This window comes from Astyanax mexicanus, chromosome 20, assembly GCF_023375975.1.
Source record: "Astyanax mexicanus isolate ESR-SI-001 chromosome 20, AstMex3_surface, whole genome shotgun sequence".
NCBI classification, from domain to species: domain Eukaryota; kingdom Metazoa; phylum Chordata; class Actinopteri; order Characiformes; family Acestrorhamphidae; genus Astyanax; species Astyanax mexicanus.
The window spans coordinates 25,619,241-25,643,701 of record NC_064427.1 but is presented as its reverse complement, the minus strand read 5'-3'; the positions used below and the strand labels follow the sequence as shown (position 1 = coordinate 25,643,701).

The 24,461-nt window shown below is 36.9% G+C and overlaps 1 protein-coding gene across 5 annotated transcripts in view; it reads right to left on the bottom strand.

Moving 5' to 3' along the window:
* The window catches only part of LOC103046694 (A-kinase anchor protein 2), a 164,199-nt gene that overhangs the window by 41,515 nt on the left and 98,223 nt on the right, over positions 1 to 24,461 (bottom strand). Inside the window, exon 1 of one of the 5 annotated variants that reach the window (XM_049468472.1) lies at positions 16,926 to 16,952. The exons of 3 other annotated variants lie outside the window; for them this stretch is intronic. In XM_049468472.1, coding sequence (XP_049324429.1) covers positions 16,926 to 16,937 — 12 coding nt within the window. In that variant the 5' untranslated portion in view covers positions 16,938 to 16,952. Of the gene's footprint in view, positions 1 to 10,155; positions 10,207 to 16,925; positions 16,953 to 24,461 lie in introns of those variants that run through there. One more of the 5 variants, XM_049468471.1, reaches the window with a different exon arrangement.

Here is a 24,461-nt window from a genome sequence, read left to right as displayed (position 1 = left end):
ATTATTCTGGTTTGTTTAACACTTTTTTGATTCATAAATAATCTGTATGTTTTTCTTCATAGTTCGGATGTATTTAGTATTAATCTACAATGCAGAAGATATGTAAAAAAAAAAAAAAAAAAAAAAAAGTCTGAGCTTTATCCTAAATCTAAATCTGTCTTTGAAAATAAAAAAACTGTCTGCAAAATAAAGCTCAGTAAAAGTTAAGCCATCTACAGTATGTGCAGACCTCCCTCTTCTTACTCTATGGCATGAGATTTACACAGCTGTCAGCCATTAATCTGATAGGGGAAATGTCACTATTTAAAGCAGCTTAATTAGATTACCTCATTAAGGGCCTAGACTTGGCTCTCTGGCTAACAAAGACGGCAATTTTCTCATTAGCCCACAGTTAACTGATTCTCAGGGAAGGCTTGTCTGTGCAAGTCTGTGTCACATTTTAATAACTACCTTCCTCAGGAGGAACCACTGCTCACTATTCAGTGAAAACTACAAGCATTTAAACGGCAGTCAGTAGTACGGGTGCAAAAAAAAAAAAAAAAAAATGCAATAATGCTGTTGGATCTTAATAACCTGAACATGTAAGACCCTATGTTCATTAAGGCTCCTCAAATGACATCATGGCTAATGTCTAATAGCTTGGTGTGTGTGTGTGTGTGTGTTGACTATGGACCTCTACCTCATTATATCTTACTTTACCTCATTCTACCTCCAGTCTAGTGATGTCATGTGAGCACAGACTGCAGGGTAAGGAGCTTCCTCCAGGTGTTGCTGCATCCAGGTATTGCAATTTGTGCATGTTTGCATTATATGTTTGTTTTAATATTTTTAAAGCTTTATCACAGCTCTTTCGAAGCATTTATTGTAGAGATACACAAAATATTTAAAAAAATAAATAAATTAAAAATAATTATAATCAAAAATTGCAAAAAAAAAATGAAATTGAAAGTGAAAAGACTAAATAATTTGTTCAAAACAATGACTAATTTATTTAAAGTCTTGAGCGGCAGCTCACGCTCCAATCTTCTGCGCCGACAATGGGAGAGCTGACAAACGACAGGTTTAAGTTCATTTTTACACTTATGATTACAATAGCACTGCTGAGGTAAAGTTGTGACTAAAATTTGACTGCTAAAGTAAATGTATGATTAGAATAGCACTGCTAAGGTAAATTTGTGACTAAAATTTATTTAACTGCTTAAGTAAATGTATAATTAGAATAGCATTGTTTAAGTAAATGTATGATTAGAATAACACTGCTGAAGTACATTTGTGACTAAAATTTATTTGACTGCCTAAGTAAATGTATGATTAGAATAGCACTGCTGAGGTAAATTTATGACTAAAATTTATTTGAATGCTTAAGTAAATGTATGATTATAATAGCACTGCTGAGGTAAATTTGTGACTAAAATAGCACTGCTGAAAAAGCTAGCTAGCAAGCTAACAGTAGACAAAAAGAAGGTTTTACTCTGAATCTGCATCTATCCATTGTCAAACAAAGATTTTTTCTAAGGTCAGGTATACTACAGCAGGTTTTCAATAGCTTCAATTTCCTTTAGTCCCTATACTACACCAAAACTCTCCATTCCCACTCCTCTGCTTCATTAAAACACATGCTTCTCCTTTAATTAAAGTGCTCCCGTCCTCCTGTCCTCCTCTGAGGACACAAAAACAACAGTGATCTGAGCTGGGAGTACATTCCCCAACACTGCAGACATCAGCTCCACTGGACATTCAAGCAAAGTCATCCATGAGAGCTTTAGAGCTAAAAATGAGCTTAGCTTCAAAAATCATTAAATGGGTCTCCTGCTTCCTTTCTTCTGAGGCGAGGGATCAGAGGTGGAACTCATTTGTAAGTACTGTTCCTCATATGAGGAGATAAGCTGTACAAAAGCTGTGAGAAACTTGGACTGTTTCTATCCAAGAAGGAAAAAAGACTAATCACATTTAAGTGGTCATAAAATACTCAAAGTTAAACCATGTTCTCGATTGTCCAGTCCAGTAAAAGCTGTAGCCTGACTTATTATTAAGTAAAATTGTAAAAAATATATATACAAAGCAAACGGCCAATTACTGATGAGTGTCCTCTTTATGCAGGTATGCACAGTGAAAAATTAAGAAAGACAATAAGTTTACCATTGTAAAAAAGCTGTGTTTGTGACTAAAATTTGACTGCTGTAGTAAATGTATAATAAGCATAGCACTGCTGAGGTAAATTTATGACTAAAATTTGCTTAATTTTGCTGAATTAAATACAAGGAACAAAGTAAACAAGTAACAAAAATATGAACACCACACAAGTGTTAATTAAAAACAAGTAGTAATTTAGTACAATTTAGTGGTTCCAAAAAAGTTAGGTGCAGACCTATTTCAGCATAATTTAAGTATACTTTTTTTTTTCACAAGGGTTTACACATAAGTGAACTTACCTATGCTGCAAATGGCAGCTTGATCTTATAGCCATCAACATCAAGGTTGCCAGGTCAACTACACACTGATGGGACTCATATGAGGAGATAAGCTGTACATAAGCTCTGAGAAAGCTGGACTTAAAGCCTAATAAAATTCAAGTGGCCATAAAATACCTGTCAGTCTACTCAAAGCTAAACCATGTCCTTGAGTCCAGTGAGAGCTGTTAGCCTCACTAAATAAATAGGTTATATTTCTAAAATGAAGGATAATGAAAAAAACCTACAAAGAAAAAAAAGACACAAAGCAAACAGTGAATCACTGATGAGTGTCCTGCTTATGCAGTAATGCATGAATTCATATGCGAGAGCTCTCCAGGCACTTCTGGCTTTTTAGAGGAGACACAGGTGTTTGAACAGAGGACTGCCCGCCATCTCATTAGTCATCGCTACAGAACAAGGGAATACTGCGTAGTGTTGAAAATATTTATTCTCAACAGACACAGAGTAAAAACTGCATATTAATGTTTGAGGTTTCCACAGTATAGTCACTTGTAGTTTATCTAATTCTTTATCTCGTTCTGGGTGAGCTTTCATTGGAACAAAAAAAAAATAATTTCACAAAAATTATAACTGTAAAAAAATATTAACAGCTTCAAGTCAAAATTGAATTGTATGTGCGTTCAACAAAATATCGCTTCAGAGCTTTTCAAAGCTTTTTTCTCCCTCTTGGGTGTTTTTTTCCTCTTCAATTCACAGTTCTCCTCCCGCGATATGCAAATTGCCTTCAGAGGCTCTCTTGCTTGAGTTTTGAAAGGGGTGGTTTTGACAGTTTGGGGGCAGGGTCAGGGTCACCTCCCTCAGCTAATGCTATTAGCTAACATCTCCAGGGTTTGTGACGAACCGCCTACTAACAACAGCCAGAAGAGGGCGAGAAAGAAGGACAGCAGGAGAGTTAGCTAGCTAGCTATGCTAACATACAAACAACCGGCTCTTAGCCTGGGTTCAGCACCATGGAATAAGCCTCTGGAGAGTATGTTGCTCCAGGTCCTGAATCCAGGCAAAAAGCACCAGAGAGCTGGTTTGGAGCGAGAAGTAAATTTACACACTCAAATTGTTAAAACATGCAGGTTATTTTTTTCACCTGATATTTTTGCACCCCGACTTTTGTCATTGATGTGATGCCATATAATACATGTTTTTTTAAATTAGCAATTCGAGATGAAAATGCAGATAACTTAACATAAAATTATATTCACTTGTTCCTGTAATTTAGTTTAACTTTTTTAAAATAAGGTAGAGGGGTTCAGATTCTAGCTTTTTTGTGAGTGAAATGTTAATACTCTTCCATGCAGTAAATGGCAGCTTGCTCTTATAGCCATCAACACCATGGCTGGTCAATCAAACCTTGCAGGTTATAAAATATAAGAGAGACACACCCACTATGCAAATTATTGGTGGCAGGAGCCAATGGGAAAAAATCATGTACATAAAAAAATTAAAGGCTCAAAACTTAATTTGATGAGTGAAGATGATTAAAAAACAGCATTTTAAAGCATCACATGTGATGAGGGGAAAAAGCATCATCTACCCATCCGGAGAGAGCATTACCAAAATTGTGCTCTCTCAGACTCCGGCTGCTGATGGCAAGCAGCACGACCCAGGATTCAAACCAGTTAAATTAAAATCCTACAGTATTTGGGTCCCTCCTACCTATGATAAGCAGTAGAGAAACAAACAGCCAATGTTCAATCTGTTTCCAGGACCTCAGTCTTTCGGAGAGTGATTCAGATTTCACAACAGACAAGGTCATTAATGGCTGTGTTTCACCACAACCACACCTCGGGAGAGCTGTGATGGGGCAGCCAGGTTGGCTCATTCTCCTGTGGATGCTGCTGGCAGCTGAGCCGGACCTACTTGGCTGTAATGGATCAGCATGCTCGTCCTTGCCACACATGACCCAGATTCAGAGAGCTGGGCATTGACACACTTGCACATTCAGAATAAGTTATTCTAGACTCTCGAGTGTGTTACAGTGTTCACCTGAATATTACACATATTTTTATCACTGGGGTGGGCATGTCACGGCATGTCATGGACCCCAAAGGTCTTGTGCAATTTTGTAGTGGGCAAAATGAAAGATGCAAAGCTCATACAATAAAAAAATTAGACAAAACTATTCAATAAAATTGATAACTACATGTTATATGTGATCTATTAGGTGAAAGTAAGGCAACCTGCATACAATAACTACATTGGTTGCTCAAATACGCCATATATGGATCACTATGGATCACAGGATGACCAACTAGACAAGGCTAGTCAACCAGTATAACCAGGATGATTGACCATGATTGACATGACCTGCCTAACCAAACTAGCCAAACAGTTTCAGCAACACATTGATCAAAATATGGTATTTTTAAATGAATGTTTTAGCTGATCTACGAGCATGGTCAACTGGTCAACCAGTATGACCAAGAATATTTAACCAGTATGATCAAGCTAGTCAAGCAACATGACCAGCAAAACCAAGCTGGTTCCTCAGCATGCCCAGTTTGACCAAAGAAGTCAACCAAAATTACCAGCACAGAGTACGCTTACATTTGAGTTGATGGTTTTGTTGGTCTACCAGCATGACCAACTGGACAAGGCTTTTCAACCAGTATGATCAAGCTTTTCGGCTAGTACAACCAAGTTGATTGACCAACATGACCAACATAACCAGATTTAGCTGATTTATGAGCATGTTCAGCTGGACCACGCTAGTCAACCAGTATGACCAATATGACCAAGAACATTCAACCAGTACAATCAAACTAATCAAGCAACATGACCAGCGTAAGCAAGCTGGTTCCTCAGCATGGCCAGTTTGACCAAAAAAGAAGCTAACCAAAATTACCAGCACAGAGTACGCTTACATTTGAGTTGATGGTTTTGTTGATCTTCCAGCTTGACCAACTGGACCAGGCAAGTGAATCGTGACCAGTATGCCTAAGCTAATCAAACAACATAACCATCATAACTATGCAAATCCAAGAGTGACCACTGGGTCAACCATTATGACCAATTGGACGAGGCTAGTCAACAGGAATGACCTAAACCAGTATGCCCAAGCTTGTCAAAGAACATGACCATCATAGCCAAGCAAATCCAAGGGTCACCAAACAGATCCACCAGTATGACCAACTGGACCAGGCTAGTCAATCAGCCAATTACACTGAATTACTGTACATCCAGCTAATCCATTGTAATAAAAAAACAGCGTTGTTTTCCTAAAAAGAAGCATTTTTACAACCACCTCGATCGTCAATAACCAGCTTAGATGATCTAAAACCAGCAATTGATTTTTCATCTTTTCATCACAATGCTATTATGTGTCTTTAGCTTTGAGTCTTGAGGACCCATCTAAAAGATTGCTAAAGCTACTCTCCAAAGAATCCCATTAAGCAAGGCTTGATGATTGTTTTGTATGTGAGGAAATGCCTTCCAATCGCCGGACTAGCCCCGCTAGCCCTCACATATCCACACATCCTGCCATGGCATACCTTTAGCTCGAGCCATGGTGAGTTTCCTTCTTTTCCAGATGTACAAAAGCTCTGTAGAAATCGCCACGGCTTCTTTGGAGCACATTAGCAGCAGGATGAAGGGAGGGAAGGCGCTGATTTGTTTGTACGTGCAGCACAGTGTGAGCACTGAGGTCAGAGAGGAAGAACCTCCGACCGTATCTGTATCCAAGGCCAAATACTCAACAAAACCAAAACAAGGACCAGGCCTGGTCACATGGAGCACAACGTGCCTGCTATTGTTGTTCGTCATCGTTACTGTAAACCCAGACTTCCTCAGGTAATGTTAACAATTAGCAGCGTCTTACAGTGCTAATACAGTACTAGCATTAGCAGGTAGCTTTATCTGTATCGTAGCCTTAGTGCTAAATGATGCTACTTAGCAGTTCCAGTCTTTATTTAGCACATTTGTCTCTTCTAGCCTAGATTATAGTGAGGATAATCATGCAGAGAGCAGGTGTTCGTCTGGCTACATTTTTTCACTTTTTTTTCAGGATGCCTTTGCTTCCTGTGCTGAATTTCCTCTGCAAAGCTCATACTGCTGAGCACGCAGGAGCTGTTAGGGAATTCTCAAGGTGGAGTAGGCTACAGAAAACAGAGCAGAACAACACAGTCATACAAGATAGCCCATGGACAAAAATCTTGGGGCATTTGCTTCTTTAATGTTTCTTCAAAATCAAAGGTATTAAAATCTGTTTATTCTGTTTAAGTAAAAGTTTCTAGTGTGAAACTTGATATTACTGTGATATTACTGTCTACATGAAAGACTTTCTACTAGATTTTTAAAATTTTGATTGCATTTAGTGACAACAGCATTTGTGAGCTCAGGATGTTGAAAGATATTCTTTAACCCACCACATTAGTTCCAATTGCCCAACTCATTCAAACCAAACATTTTAGATATAGGAGAGAACACAGTTCATTTCGTTGCTCCTAGGCCTGTCACAATAATTGCAATATCGAGTTATCGTACAATAAATGAACGTGACCTCAATAATTTTTGATAATCGTGATATTATCTATTGTGTTTATTTGTATGTTTGTTCACATATATAACAGTGAACAGTATTTTAGCCAGTCATGCTTTAAATATTGTCTCCATACACACAATGTGGAATAAAGTAGGTGAGGAAATAAGTATATAATTCCCAAACTAATTATAATAAATTATTATTTAATATTTTGCTGTCATTAAAAAGTGTATTTTATGCTATTCTTTTATCATTATGTCAGTGGCATTAAATAGTTTTAAAATTACAAAAATATCGTGTATCGCAATATCTTCTGGAACAATATATCGTCCACAAAAAATTCTTATCGTGACAGGCCTAGTTGCTCCACTTGTCAGTCCTGTCTTTCCCACACTCAGCTCTGCCTGTGATCTCCAGTTTCCAGGACTACATTGCCCAGAATGCATCACACACTGACATCACAGCAGTTCCCGATCACATGACACTGCACACGGCACCACCAGGAAGTAAATCACCAGATTTTCAATCAGCTGTGTTAGGCCCTATTTAAGGGGCTCATATTTGCCTGTCCTTTGCTGAGTATTGATGGTTTATACTCGTACAAACATTTTTCTATTGCCTGTGTTACTCTCTCTCTTATTTTTACTTTATTTTTATTACCGACCTTGATTTTTGTCTGCCTTCTGTTATTACCTTGCCGTGTTTTGAACTCTGGACTGTTTATTGTTTATGGTATGTTATCTCCTACTTGCTGCTGTTTACCAATATTGACTTTGCTTTTTCTGAGCACCACTTTGTTGTCTGATGCTTTATTTAATAAAGTATACTTTCATTTGCATCTGCGCATGTCTAAGACCTGCTCAATCATGATATAAATATGATAAATATAAAAGTGTGTTTTTTATTTTATGATAGTTTTCCCAAAATTTGATTTCAACAATTACAATGTATCGTCTTGCTCACAGTATCGCAATATATTGAATAGACTTTTTTCACAGCTGCTGTATCGTCACATCCAGCTCTGAATAGTAGTGTTACCACACTTCCACTTGCACTGTTAAAAAGTAAGCTTATAGATTTACAAACAGTGGGTCATCCAGTTTAGATTTAATCTTGTTTTTTTATTTTCTCATTAAAAAAGCACATTATAAACAAAGCTTTAAGCTGGAGTTCAACATTTTAATCCTGATGGAGTATAAACTCTGTTAAGTGTGTTTAACTGAATTTTCAGAGTGTTTAGGAACGGACAGTAGCCTCAGACATTGATTACAAAACGACTGGAAATCACTTAAGCCTGATATTTATGCTTCTGCATAAAGAAACACAAAAAAGATGTAAAAAAGTGTGTAAAAAAGATCTATGGATACCCCTGTAACCCTTAAGTTTTGGCCAATACACTTCCCTAATAATCACATTTTTATGTCATTATATATGTTTTATTATTATATCAGTTGCTGAAAAAATGGTCTTAAAATTACTATTATATAATTAATCTTTTTTTTTGGACAAATATATCATCCAAACAAAAATGTCCATTGTGACATGTCTACACATACCCATTTGTTTCTATTCCGCCTTCTATTCTATTCCTGTTATTAGGATATTTCTTCACTTTTCTGGCAAAAAAAAAATGAATAAATCAAAAACGCTTGGCAGTATTTCTGCATACATTAAGCACTAAAATGCTAAACTGTAAGAAATCTAAGCACAGCCTGTCAGAGTCAGAAGCACAGAGGCATGTCCGACGTCTGTCATCCTGCTGAGGAAAAATGAATGAGCTAAAAACAGAATCTCAACAGCCCCTTGGGTTTAAGAAGCACTTCGCAAATGTCTGCTTTGTGATTCAGCCTTTTAAGTGCAGACTCCACAATGCTTTCATATGTCTGTCTTCTCAGAACCGGTTACGTAATTAAATCATTTTTTGCCTCGTCTGAGGCTTGTTAGTATGCACAAGGCATGTTATTCCACTGCATGCTCCGGTGAATCTTGATAATTGATGATTAAGATCATTATTTTTGTTTTTCTATAGATTTTTTCTTAGAATACCTTCAGGAAAAAAATAATAATTTGCAGGCTAGTTATCAATATTAATCGTAATACATGTAAATAATAACATGACTTATGTTGTCTGAATGAAGACAACATATTCCAATTAATTGTGTCCTGATAGGACCATCCCTGCAACATCTTATATATTTTTTCTAAAAACAGAGTGGTCTGGTAGGTTTCTGCTCGAAAACGGCTCCAAATCCTCAACACTCACAAACTGTCACTTTAAAGGCTAAGAACCACCTAAAAGACCACATTATTTGATAAATGTAAATTAAAAATGACAATCACATATTTCATTTACTTTAAAATTGATGAAGTCAAGTAAACTGATAGAAAAACCAGAGTCGCTATGGAAATTACAAAAAAATGTCACTGGTGGAAAACATTAAATAGCGTCGCTGTCAACACTGTTAGCTATGGCCAACCTGCACTGCGAGTATTTCAGTGCTGATTATTGTTGAATATGTCTCATTTCAATAATCAATAACCCAAGAGGGTGTGCTTTTTCTGGTGGGGTTGCTAAATTCGGCACAACCTCAGCCTTCCGCATCCAGTAGTTGTGTTATCTTCAGGAGTAAACTGAGTACTACAGATAACAGAGTGTGCAGATGGTCCTTACTAGTGTGTCCTTAGCTTAGTGTGTAACTCCACTTAGGCTGTATTCATTTGTTTGACAATACATTGTTTTGCAATACATTGTTGATTCCCGAAAGCATAGCATTGGATTTTTAACCAATACTTTACATGCAAAGATGTAAAAATGGCAGACAGTGGTTTATTCTGTGTTGTGCTGTATTTAAACCTTGACCATTAGATAGCAGTGTTGTACTCTTTTGATAGATTGTTAGATTCCACTTTTTTATTGGATAAAAAATACTTTTTTTTTTTACTAACATAATTTTCATATTTTAAAAAAATTAAATAGTTGTTCCTAAAGAACAACCACAATAAATCACAATATATATCAAATATATTGAATTATAACCCCTGTGTTGTCATACTTATTGCATCACCAGGTTCTTTCAACACAGCAATCCCCCACAACCTGTACTCAGATGTACTCTACTCTCTCTCACCTTAGAACTGAATCCAGGCTGAATACTGCTCACCTATCCAGCAGATTAAAAACACCAACGTGAAAAGAGTTCCACTTACCAAAAGTGCAGACAGTACAATCCAGACAGAAATCATGTCGGCAGGATCAGTATATGAGTGTGACACGCACCGGCCGAGCTCATATCGACACTGAGCGCCGATACGCTCGCACGGGTCCCTTTCCCTTTCACCCTTTACAAACAGGCGGCCACACAAAAGGCCCGATGCCTGGGAGACAGCGAAAGAAAGCCTCTCTGGATGGAATTCTAAAGAGACAATTCAGCCCGTTATGGCGGCGGCGCATGCTTGCTCTCATGTGCAACACAAAGATGTGAACGAGCTTTGATGAACAGTCAGGAGCAGCTCAAACTGGAATCACAAACCAAATATTTTGGGGAAAAATGCTTTCCCAGAACGGTCCGCTCCATTGTTGTAGTACAACAGAAACAGGAACATCATACAAACCCAAAACACACCCAAAACAGCCCCAGAACAAACTACAACTGCACCCCTAGTGAAAATAAAGTAGATTTAGTAAAGTCTACTAAGCATTATTATACTATAGTGCACTACAGTGTTCTTGTAGCCATATTATTAATCAATATATTTAAAGAGTGTTAAAATGGAACAATTTTTGTACTTATTATACTTTAATTGTATAAAAATAGTACAAAAGTCTTACTTAAATTGTGCTTAGTGTACTTAACTGTGCTAAAATGAAAAAAAAAAATATATATATTTAAATATACTTAAGTAACATTTAAGCATACTACTTCATGTATGTATCCCCATATTTTAAATATGCCGACAGAATGAGTATTACAACTGTATCACTATTATACACCACATATATTTGAAAGGAACTAAGAATTGATGTTAAATATATGTGATCTATTTACATTAGAGTACAAATATGCTTCTTGTTTCTGTCATTTGTAAGTATCTTACTAGTATATTTTGTTGGGTATAAAAATATATATATATTTTAATATACTGTACTACAATTTTTAGCGTGTTAGAAATGTACTTAAAATTTTATTAATGTAATTATTCAATTTGCTTTCTAATAAGTTACATGATACATTGTACTTTAAATGATCTACTGTAACAGCTGTTTTTAACACACTGCTAAAACAAACTGTACAAAAGTATATTTGGAAATATGTATTTTAGAAGTATATTGAATTACATTAAACTTTAAATTAAAAAAGTTTTTTTTTTCAAACATTTGATGAAAGAATAATATTAATGTACTTTTAATATATTTTAAGCAAGAACATAAATCTGTATACTTACAGCTTACTTAGACATTTCTTGATATGTTTTTATTACAATTAAAGATATGTTGTTGTTTTTTCACCAGGGAGGGCTGTATGATAAAAAAACAAATATATACAAAGCCTGAGAGAGGCTTGATCTTGGGAACAGTAAGACTTGTGTGAGTAGGGTTGGAACAATATATTGATATTGCGATATGTGATGTACAGTACTAAATCGCTTCGATTGTATCGATATATGGTGTCAAATATTAATATATTTATTGAAATATATAGGTGCCCTAAACTTGTAACCAAACATGTTAAAAAAACATGATTTTCATTCAAATAAATGTATTATTTGTTATTATATTTTCTAAGACCTGCAGAAACAGCAGAATGTGAATTGTTGGAGCTGCAGGTTTGGCAGGCAGTGCTGTCTCACAGAGCGCTGAAAGGCTTCCTCTGATCAGTGCTAATAGGGATTAGCCCCATTACCCACAGAGCTCCCCTCATTAAGCATACTCTACACACCTGTTGCCATGGTTCTGCTCTCTGCACTTTCCCACAATTTCAGACCACAGATAACAGCTGATGATGTTTGTGTCTTTGATAAGTGATAAAGAATAAAGCCTGTGATGAGCAGAAGATAGCATAGTTACTCATCTATCTGGCTATAATGGACTTCCAATGGAGGAGCTTCACGTTTTAATGAACTATATTGTTGTTGTTGTCGTGCAAAACCTTTAAAAACCCTTAACCCGGTCAAAATTTCATGATCAACGGGCAAGCCAATATACACCCCCCCACCCCAAAAAAATAATGCCCCTGCAAGTATATAAATTACATGAGGAGTCATAAGCATTACATGTTCACTACTATAAAAATATAACAAAAAATCTATACAAATAAAAGTCCACCAGGTAAAAATGGTGAAATATTTGGTTATTGAAGAAGAACTCAAAATAGAGCAGCAAAAATAAAAGTACACAACAGAACAAAAACTGTATTTGCTAACAAAAGTAGTTGAAATTATAAAAATAGTGCTTAGTCTATTTTTTAAAATTTTATTTAAGGCCAATTACCCAACCATCTCATTAGGACTCCTCCTATCACTAGTAGTGATGCCCCAACACCAGGAGGGTGAAGACTAGCACATGCCTCTTCCAATACATGTGAAATGAGCCACCACCTCTTTTAGAACTGCTAGTGACGCAGTATTGCTGAGTAGCATCACAGAACAGCGCACTCGGAGGAAAGCGCAGCGACTCGGTTCTGATACATCAGCTCACAGATGCCTTGTGCTGAGCGACATCACCCTTTAGAGAGAGCAAGACCAATTGTGCTCTCTCAGGGCTCAGGGCAGCTGACGGCAAGCTACATGAACAGGATTCGAATCGTCGATCATAGTGGCAGCACAACAGCTGGACCTCTTGGAGCTCCTGTGCTTCGTCTATTAAACTTAGTAAACTCAGTTAAAAAAAAACTATTTTATCACATGAGTAAATTAGCTAATGTATGGTAGACTCAGCATCTGTCATGCAGAATTTGACTGAATGTAGTTTATACTTGGCAGCCGGGGAGTTGGTACATGCAACTTGGGCCACTTGTCATATTATACTTGATCCAATTAAACTCAGGAAACTTAGGAAATGGCATACATTTTTTTCATGTTATTTTCCTGCCCCTGACCTTCTAACAGTAAACCACTGGTCTGACGTTTGCTTCTGAAGTTTTGCACTAGAGCTATTAAGCCAATCCAGCTAGCAACCTTAGCAATGCAACCCTATATCCTAGCAATTAGCGCTGTCCAAACAAGTGTACATACATGCATAAATCATCACACACTTGTCTTATTCATGTCGAGTTGTTAAGTAATCTCAAGTAGGATTGCTTCTGTGGTTTCTGACACTACGGCATTCAAGCTTCAGTCAATAAACAGACGCTCCTACTACTATTTTAACTACATATTTGTGGGGATATGAGGTAGGGTGAGGTGGTGATCAAACAACATCCCTAAAACACTAATCTCTAAATGTAGTAAAAAAAATATATAAATATATATAAGAATATATATATATATATATATATATATATATATATATATATTTTTTTTTTTTTGAACAGTAGAGACTTCAACTCAGCAAGAACAGGACAAACTCTTTTTAATACTCTGTGGCATACAAATAGTTAAAAACCTGTATACGTTGTGAGGTGTTTTCTTGTGAGTGAGAAAGAACACTGGCTAACATGTTTATGGCAAGGCGATGTGAGTTATTGGAGTTAAAGTGAAATTTGATTGTGCGTTCCAGAGCATGGCATGTTACCTCAACTTTGCTAAGTCAAAAGTTATTTTTACTTAAAGGTCACCTTCCGCGAAAATCCGATTTTTCTTGTTTTTTGTGGAATACAGTAGGTCTCTCCGAGTTGAATGTGTACACCTGCACATTAAACTGTTTTGCAGCCCCCATTGTCTGCAGGAGCTAAGCAAAGAAATCCCCCCTCCCCCCCTCCGAAAAACGGGTGAATTTTGAATTATCTTTCTGCCTACGTAGGCAGAAACTCACAGACCAGCCCACCTTGGCTCGAGAAACTCCCAGAGGCGGAGTGAAGCGACGCAACATCACCGCTCATCGAGGCAGTGAGCGGCAGAGCGGTGGAGGGGCGTTGCAGTGCTCCTAGCCAATCAGAGGAGAGATATTTGCATGCTGTTTGCATGTATGAATATTCATGAGCAAAGCTGGAATCCGGTCATTTTGGACACACCCCTAAAACAGTCCATTAAAAAAGAGCTATACAGAGACACCTGAGCACTTTTTTTTTACAAAAACGGCTCACATGTCATTCATTCATACTAGATACCACAACTAGACATTTTAAAATGAAAGAAAAAACGACGGAAGGTGACCTTTAAATTTGTTGTAATTCTTCTTAGATTGGTCAACTAAGTACATTTTGTTGACCACTCTGTCATGCAGAACTAAGTCATGTGCATTAGGAGAACCTTTGACCTAACTATGTTGAGTTAAATAAAAAAACACTTTAAAATGATGAGTTTCTTTGATTTTACCAAATTGAAAACCTCTGGAATATAATCAAGAGGAAGATGGATGATCACAAGCCATCAAACCAAACTGAACTGCTTGAATTATTTTTGCAACAGGAGTAAAGGCATAAAGTTATCCAAAAGCAGTGTGTAAAACTGGTGGAGGAGAACATGCCAAGATGCATAAAAACTTTGTGATTTAAAACCAGGGTTATTCCACCAAATGTTGCATCTTTTTTGTCATTTCAGCCATTTCTCATTTCCTGCAAATACATGCTCTAAATGACAATATTTGTATTTGGAATTTGGGAGAAATATTGTCTGTAGTTTATAGAATAAAAAAAACAATGTTAATTTTACTCAAACATATACCTATAAATAGCAAAATCAGAGAAACTGATTCAGAAACTGAAGTGGTCTCTTTTTTTTTTTTAAAGCTGTAGATGATATTTTTTTCTTGTCATCTACTAAATACTGACATGAACTGTTTATTAATGCTCATATATTGTTTTTTAATTTGCTGCTTATGTAGTGCTCTATGTAGAAATATCAGGAAAAACCTAATTATATAGTTATATATTGCAACATATAGTCAGGTTTTTAGTATATTAATATATTGGGACATTTTTCAAGTACAACACATAAACTAAGATGCCCTTTTTTCAGTAAAAATATGAAAATGTCCATCTAAAACCTTTCCAACTAGAAGCTACAAAATACTTAAAGCCGCCCAGCTGCTACTGGAGCACCAGCACATACAGTGAGAGACTATTCTATGGGCACCTTTATGTTGTAGCTGTGATTAGCAGTAATTGCTAGTTAGCTTTCATCAGGGATTTCATCAAAGGCATCAAATTTGGCCAATTTGACTCTACTTATTAATTTGCCTGTAAGCCTTATAATTACTGGTTTAGAGCCGTCATTACATAATGAGGCTGTTTTTGGCAGGGAAGCGTCCTGCTGGCAGTGAGACAGGCAGAGCTGGTGAAGTAGCCGACTCATAACAAACTGGCCCTGGGCGACGAAAGGCTCTGAAAGGCAATACAATACGCGAGGTAGCAGACATCATGAGATATGAATGCTGTACACCTGGCCATCAAGGATGATGCACTGCAGGGCATGACTTTGATGTGGGGCTTGAGTTTTGAGCTTTTCTGGAGGCTTCCAGATAACAGATGGTGATTTTTCTTGGTAGCAGTTCATAGAAAGTTCATTTTGAAGTTCATCTTTATTATAGAATCAGTATAGGTATGAGCTGCCCATGTCAGTATTCACAAGATGACTAAAAAAGAACTCTATGGACTAGGCCTGTAATGATATGATTTTTTGTGGACGATATATCGTCCCAGAAATTATTGCGAGACACAATATTTTTGTAATTTTTTAAACAATTAAATGCCACTGACATAATGATAAATGAATAGCAGTTTAAAGACTAAAATGAAGAATAAAAATTAAATGAATCACAGTTTGGTAATTATATACTTATATCTTCACCTTCAGTTTACACTGTGTGTAACAAACTGGTCAGATTTTGAAGCAGAATTGGCTCAAATACTGTTCACTATTATATATGTGAACAAACATGCAAATAAACACAATTGATGATATCACGATTACCATATATTATTAAGGTCATGTTCATTTATTGTACGATAAATCGATAATATAATTACTGTAACAGGCCTACTATGGACCCTATCTTACACCCTGCAATCAATATATTTTAATGTCTTCCACATGTGTCGTTTAAATAGCAACAGCACGTTTGAGTATATCTATGACGATGGGCATGGTGGTCTCGAAATGTTCAGATAAATTTATGGCGTATTGCTATCTTGGCAATGTAAAACACAGGTGCACCACTGACTGAAATCAACCTAGGTGGACATCAACAGTCAGACTTTCATCGCTATCTCCTCTGCTAAGAATTGCAGAAACGCTACGCTATTGAAATAGCAATGTGCCAATTTCAGAGCGCACCTGAAAGCCTTTAGCTTTGACTGCAGCGTGCATTCACTGTGCCATTGTTTCAATAAGATTCTGCAAAGTCACAAGATTTATTTCAATAAAGTGTTGCATTAATTTTTCACCAAGATCTTGCAGCAGCATTGATGATGGTAGAGTCTGACCACTGCACAAAGCAGTGCTTCTCCAGCACATCCCAAAGATTCTCATTGAGGTTAAGGTCTGGACTCTGTGGTGAACTCTCTCAATCCATGTGTGAAAATGATGATCTCATGCTCCCTGAATCACTCTTTCACAATTCCAGCACCATGAATCCTCCTGACATTGGCATCTTAAAATATGACCATATCATCAGGGAAGAAAAAATCCATTGATGGAATAACCTGGTCTATATCCAGTATATTCAGGTAGTCAGCTGATCTCATTCTTTCAGCACTATACTGTTGCTGAACCTAGACCTGACCAACTGCAGCAGCAAATGTGCACAATTGAATGAAAATAATTAAATCTGTGTATTATGTTTGTTCACAGACTAAATTAATTTAAAGTATTGCCCTTACCTGTGCCTCCATTCAGCTCCATACTATTCTTCAGTCTTCCCCGTCTCACTGCAGTGAACCAAGCAGCCTAATCACAAAGGCATGACTGACGCCATCACCCAGTGACTCCTGAGCGCCCGAATCCCCAGCAGTGACCCACAGTTCCACCACCATCGTCTTCACCTTCACTTTAGACCAGCACCAAACCCAATTTATAGCGTTTATCTCCTCAGAGCTGCTTTCAGCAGATACAGGCCGAGCCCGAGCCGACACCGCTAACGAGCCGAGCCCGGGCAGGCGGAGCTGAGGAGCTGTGCGTGTGGAAAAAGACGAGTGTGACTGGCTGTGGTGCACCATGCTGTGAGAGTATGACAGAGTCAGCTAATCACTGCATCTACAATCCTATTTCCAGCCCCTGATTACCCTTCCTTACTTAGCCGGTGTGAACACGCTCCCAGCCTTCATTATCTCCACATCAGTTCCATACAGACTCTGCTGTTTAATAATGGTGGGGTACTGGTAGCAGGAGTATGTGCTCTGACTCTTTATACAGCACTAGTCCAAAAGATACAGGAAAGGTGCTAAAAAGAGGATGCACCCAATTGTGTATGACACACTGGTAATATAAGGTACAGTATATACTATAGGTTAGTGCACAAAATATTAATGTACTAATCCATTTTATGCAATGTAACAGTGTAAACCCAAGCTTGTTTTATGTAAAATTATATATACTAAGAATATTGGGTACCATTCCTTTCCTGACTCAGCTGATTACATGATGCTATGCGTTCCCACTCCCCCAGTTACTAATTGTTTCCACCTGTCCCTTCTAGTATAAATAACCCCAAGTTTGCTCTAATTTAATCTAATTATCTAGCTCTTCTACAACGCGTTTCCTTTGTTTATTTCCCTTTGTTTTACCGACCTGTTTTTGTTTCGATTTTGCCTGACAACACTGTGGTATGTTGTTTATTTTTGCTGTCGTATTGTTACTGCCCCTGCCTGCCCTTAACTACTTTTGTAAGCCTAATCCCTTTTTTAATAAACTGTGTGATTTGTACCTGTGAGTGTCTGTTGTGTGTCTAATAAAAGTAGGATTAAAATACAGAGTTAACATCACATAAATTTTAAGAAGTGTATATAAACTAGTAAAAAACTAACTAAATAAACTAAAATCTCATTCTTGCAAGCATCAACTGTTACAGTTATTTTACCTACAATAAAATAAATAAAGTACTTTTAATTTGTCAACACAAAATTTATATTTTGGTGGCAAATTTAACTGAAGTACAGTTTTATTGCAGAAAATAAGCTTCTAGAACACATTTAGTAAAAGTATAATTTTAGCATAAAAAGTACAGTTTAATAAAATAATATTAAAGCATATATTTTTATTAAGTACATCACCAGTACAAAATTAGCACAGCCAATAAAAGTATGTTTTTTTTTTAAGTATACGGAAATACAGATTAAACAGATAAAAATGTAAGTAGAATGAGAAAAAGTACACTTTAATCATTGCGCATATGGTTGAAGTACACAATTATTATATTTAAATACACATAATGTTTTTACCAGGGAATATTTTTGCATAGTCGGTGTGTTCCCCAGTTTATGACAATCACCCTCAGTGTGTAGTCATTCCACTTATGATACATTAGGTAAACCTGTAGATATTACGTATGTATATTACGATTAACTGATTTCCTGAGCTGCTGATTATGTGCTATACTGTTCACTCAAACCTCATCTTTTTCTTAAATTAAATAAGAAATAAGACTGAATATAAATCTATTAATCTAACTTAACAAAAGCAACAGAAAAAAAATGTTATTTAAATGAATTTGACTTGATTTATGTATAATAACTAAACATTTTAAGTCTTGTTAACTCAACTTTTCAAGAACCATTATATAAAAACATAAGCCAACAGTTTAGCCTTCCTTTAATACTAGATAATATGTCCTGGAGAGTTTATTAAACAGGATATTTGAGGTAAACTCAGGAACTATTTCTAAACACACTGCAGCTATTCCTCTTCAGACTGTTTTTAAAAGCCATCCAACCCGCCCAGAGAGAGAGCGAGACCAATGGTGCCAAAGATGGCAGACTGTTTAAAGCCCACCAGACACACCTACAACATTCTGACATCCTAAGACCCATATTTAATAGCAAATTGGCAGTTTTATCTAACTAATATTGGCTAGGGTCATGAATGTTGATACATGCCCACCTATCTTATTTTTTGAAGACTATTCTGCTGTTCTTTAGCACATTTATTTGCCAAAGATCTAGTAGTATTGGTCTACTACTACTTTTTAACATGAAGAAAATACATTTGAGTTTGTTTTTTTTATTTATTGATGGAAATTTGTACTATTTTACATTAGATCTCATACAACATAATGGAAAGCTCTTCCCTTGGCTAATAATAAATCTTACTTGGAGCTTAAAAAAAGCTCAGAAAGCTTTCAGTCGGTACAAATGAGGGATCACATGGCTCATGAGCAAAATCCTCGAAAGTAAAGAGATTAAGTGACAGCAGGGAGACCACCAACAATGTTGTGGCTGCTAGGGTCATGTGCTCTTAAAAACAACAAGTCGTCTACTTAAAAGTCTTCATAGATGGATAATTGTCTTGTTAAAAGACAAGACATTCCAGATATGGGTTGAAAATATGACAGTAGTTCACATACACATGAAACATACTGTACAATATGTATCTGTGATGCTAAATCACAGATACATATACATAAATATGATTTAATATTCAACCTAACTAAAGATGACAAAGGCCCTTCTAGACTGTTCTATTAAAGGAAATTATTAAATAACAGATATACACACACAAATGTCCACAGTTATAGAAAAAAGTGAGCATAATAAGATGCTACTTGTCACTCAATTAATTGTCAATTTGCTATATCAAGTTTCAATTACTATCTATAGCAGATTAAAATACATTTTGTTTAGCTTTATGCTGCAAATAAAGTGGACAATAAATAATATGTTAATGCAGGTTTACTGACAAAAAAAATGATAGAAAAATAGCTAATCTTTAATATTTAAATTTATTGCGCAAAAACATATTTATTTTTTGGAAGAGATAAATAAATAAATTGAATCTTCCATTTACAATTTTAATACTTTCCATCCACAACATGTTGCTTCTAATCACAGCAGCCTACATGACACAAAGTTTCTTCGCACAACTATAGTGGATATAAAAACATCAATAACTTCAATTCCATTTTTTTCAGCCTAAATGTCACAAATGCACATAACTTTTGCATGTTTGGAGGATTATGTTCCATTGTATGTGTTTCAAAGCTTTGAAAATCCACAACATTTATCCAAGTAGTATCTAACAGAAGTAAACCACCCGCCCCCATGTTTTACAGCTACTACTGTTCTTCTCATTCTTGTTTATATATAATTAAGAGTTGGGTAGCTCTAAATCAGACTGAACAACAAGTTTACAAACAAGCTGGTTGGTTCTTTTTTTTATGGACTGAAAATCAGTTGAGCCTTATTTACCAATATCCTTATATAGATTTTTTTCTGGGGTGAAAAATGGCAAAAAACATGCTTGGGCCCTTCGGATACACCAGTTACAAGGAGGAAAATGCGCTCTTCAAGATAAGGCAATGGTTACGAAAGAACCTTTTAAAATACATAATGGTATATATACTGTATATGGTATATAGTGCCAAAAAGGGTTCCACTGTTGAGCTAGAACAATATGTTTGGTACTACAAGTGCAATCAGTTCAGTTCAAGTAATTCAGATCAAAGATCAAAATGTCATGATTATTGTTGATGATTGCGGCTTCCAGCCAATGAAAACCCAAAAATCAGTGTCTCAATAAATTTTAATTTTATATAAGGCTAATTGGTACTCCTGACAGTATGAGCAGTGTGCCAAGTCCTGCTGGAAAATGAAATCCTCTAAATCAGACTGAACAACAAGTTTACAAACAAGCTGGTCGGTTCTTTTTTTTTTTTTTTACAGTTGTATGAAAGTTTCCTTAATACTGATACGTTGAGCATTCTAATTTGTATTTTAAATCAATGAAATCTCCAGTATTCTCCAATATTCAACACTTCTACATCTTTTCCCTTGTGTATACTGTATTACACTGTAAGGCATGCACAGAATTCTTGGGAACATTCTTAGGAAGAGTGTCTTTCTTTGATTTTTTTTTTTTTTTGCAGAATTTGTGATGAGTCATACAGATAGAAGAAATGGAAATGAATGTAAAGTGAAAGACATTTGACTGAAAAGTGTAGTAATAAAGTTGCGACAGACAGCTGAATTTCCCCCCACAGGTCAAGGGCAGCAATTACTACAACTAGAAAGTGTTTTCTCGTGTAATAAAAGTCAGGATGATTTCCGAGAAAAAAAAACAATTACGGCCTAGAAGCTTTCAGTACATTGTTAAACGTGTTTCCCTCAGGATGTTTAATTGCAAAAACTGACAAAAAAGAGACAAAAAAGAAAGAGTGTTTAACGCTGACCCACAGAGGGTGTTGCGTAACAAGATTCTTGGAAAACAGCATACACAGTGTGTGTGCCTGTGTGTGTGTTCACAGTGGGCTTGAAAACAAGGGAGGGGGGCAGTGAGGAAGAGCTACGGGCCAATGATAACCTCCAGCCTGCCTTCAGAACACTGCCGGCCGGGCTGAGTGTTGCTGTATCTGCAATCTCATTTAGCTGCTCGACCTTAAGTAGACCGCAGGGGCAGCGCTGAATGCAGCCGGCTGCAGCTTCCACTGGCTCTGATTCCAGCCACCGAGCATCTGATACCACTCAGCTCAGAGCTACCTTCCACTCCTCCCATTACAGTGAAAGGAAACAACCAGCAAGCTGAGCTCACAGCCTACTAAACAGGAGCGTAGGAGAATATTTTATATATATGGGTCATTCTATGGAATTACAAATGCCTACAATGCTACAGGAGTTGGACAATGAAAGTGTGGGAAGTTTTATAGTTAAATTGGAGCAGCCTGGTGGCCAATCTTCATTAATTGCACACTGCACCAGTAAGAGCAGAGTGTGAAGGTTCAAGTAGCAGAGTAAGAGCACAGTTTTGCTCAAAATATTGCAATGTACACAACATTATGGGTGACATACCAGAGTTCAAAAGAGGACACATTTTTGGTGCACGTCTTGCTGCCGCATCTGTGACCAAGACAGCAAGACTTTGTGATGCATCAAGAGCCACGGTATCCAGGTTAATGTCAGCATACCACCAAGAAGAACCAACCACATCCAACAGGATTAACTGTGGACACAAGAGGACGCTGTCTGAAAGGGATGTTCGGGTGCTAACCCGGATTGTATCCAAAAAACTTAAAACCACATCTGCCCAAATCACGGCAGAATTCAATGTGCACCTCAACTCTCCTGTTTCCACCAGAACTGTCCGTCAGGACATTATTGTGGTCTAAAACCAGGTGTTTCAGTTTCATTGTCCAACCCCTGTATGTCCACAGTTATAAAAAAGACGAGCATAATAAGTCTAGAAACATCAAGACTGGAAATGCTAATAATTGAAGATGCTACCAGCAGATGACATGACTCAGAGTAAAAGTGCAGGAAGTTAAATATCCTATTCAATAACAAAACTAGGAAAATAACCAATGTTATGCCTGATTCTGACTTCCCTTCATATGTATGAGCAGTACTATGGACAAAAACATTGCAAACATTACACTGGTGATTTCTGTATCTACTGTAACTGTAGATTAACCTATATTGTATTTATAAACAGACGAATTTGCTGTAAATGGCATTATGTTTACTGGCTCACTGTAAAAGCATTACTCTGTAAAACAGGAGGCGAAGGGCCAGAGCAGTGGAGGGGAATGGGTGGCCAGAGCTGGAGAGTTGGACCAAGCATTGACAGTGTTTGAGAATTCCTCAGAGCGACCGCTTCCTGTTTTGCTGTTCTTCATTCCTTGCCTCCCAAATCTGCAGAGCTGTACTTTCATTTTATCAGGGACTCAGGGACACTGGGCTTTCCCAGGAACTGTCCAACGTCCATCTGTCACTCGCCTGTCTTTAACGGGGTGTGGTGGACATCGCAAACAAATTTCAGGGAAACAACTATCAAGAGGACATCTTGATTCTGAGATAGGCCTGTTCATGTGAAAGTTCAGGATGAGGACATGTCCATACGCCCTCTCCTGATTACTCTTAATCGAAACGCAATGAACTCTATGGTAAATACAGGCTTATTTGTTCAAGATTTGTTTTCATAATATTCAGGATTGCTGGCCGTCAAGAATCGTCACGGACTGAAAGTCAGTTGAGCCTTATTTTCCAATATGTTGCTTTATTTATATAGATTTTTTTTAGGTGAAATATGGCTAAATCCATGCTTAGGTTCTTTGGATTTACCAGTTAAAAGGGGGAAAAAATGTGCTCCTCAAGATAAGGCAATGGATACAAAGAACCTTTTAAAGAAAATGTTAAGATTATATAAGGCTAACCGGTACTTTTGGCAGTGTGGGCAGTGTGCCAAGTCCTGCTGGAAAATAAAATCCGCATCGCCACAAAAATTGTCAGTAGAGGAAAGCATAAAGTGCTGTAAAATCTTTCTAAAACGTTCTCTCAAAAGTGAAGCTACCACAGGTCTAACGCCTCACTGGGGATTTCTGTATCTACTGTAACTGTAGATTAACCCATATTTACGGCGGGAATAAAGGGAATCCCATTCTAATCTGTTACAGTACCACCCAAAATTAGTCGGATTTGGAACAACACCTGGAATAGAATCTTCCCGAACTGGCAACATTCTACAAACCAATCAGTGTCAGCCCATACGGATGATAAAGAGGAAACATAGCAAAGTTCTTTAGTCCGCTAACTAAACTAGCGTTGTGAAAATGCCCTTAAACTTGAGCTGTTAATATTACATATTACATAGTTCCCAATGAAGTCTAGAACACTGGGCTTGGGTGTTATAGTTTAGTTTAAGATAATGGATCATATGAGAATATACTTTTTCTGATTTCTGATATTTGATTCAATGTTTTAAACCAGTAGTAGACTGACGCAGATACTGAGTATCTGACTAAGACACCCATGCTAATAAATGTAACAAATCCCACACATGAAAACACTGGTCAGTTCCCAAATCATCAAGGTTTTAGGAAGAAAATGGTCAAAGTATCATATTGTATTGTACTAATATTTACATAGATTTGAAACCATAAACGTACAGATCTATAAACAGAACTATTAAACCATTAATATATGCACAAGAGTAAGGCCAGACCATTAACAAGATAATATATATTCTCTATATAAACTCTGTTTTAACAGATATGGATATGGGAAGAAGCAGTGAAATGTAATATTCTGGCATGTTCAGATTTTGGCTTGTACATTTGTAATTGACCTGTTGGATTGGCCAGATAAGAGAGTGTTAGAGCAATCTAGTCCAGCTATCTGCCATGTACAACACGTTACACACCTCAGTGGGGTTGCCAGTCATTTTCTACAGAGACTAGACACCCTGGCCTGTGCAACTTTAAATAATAATGCATT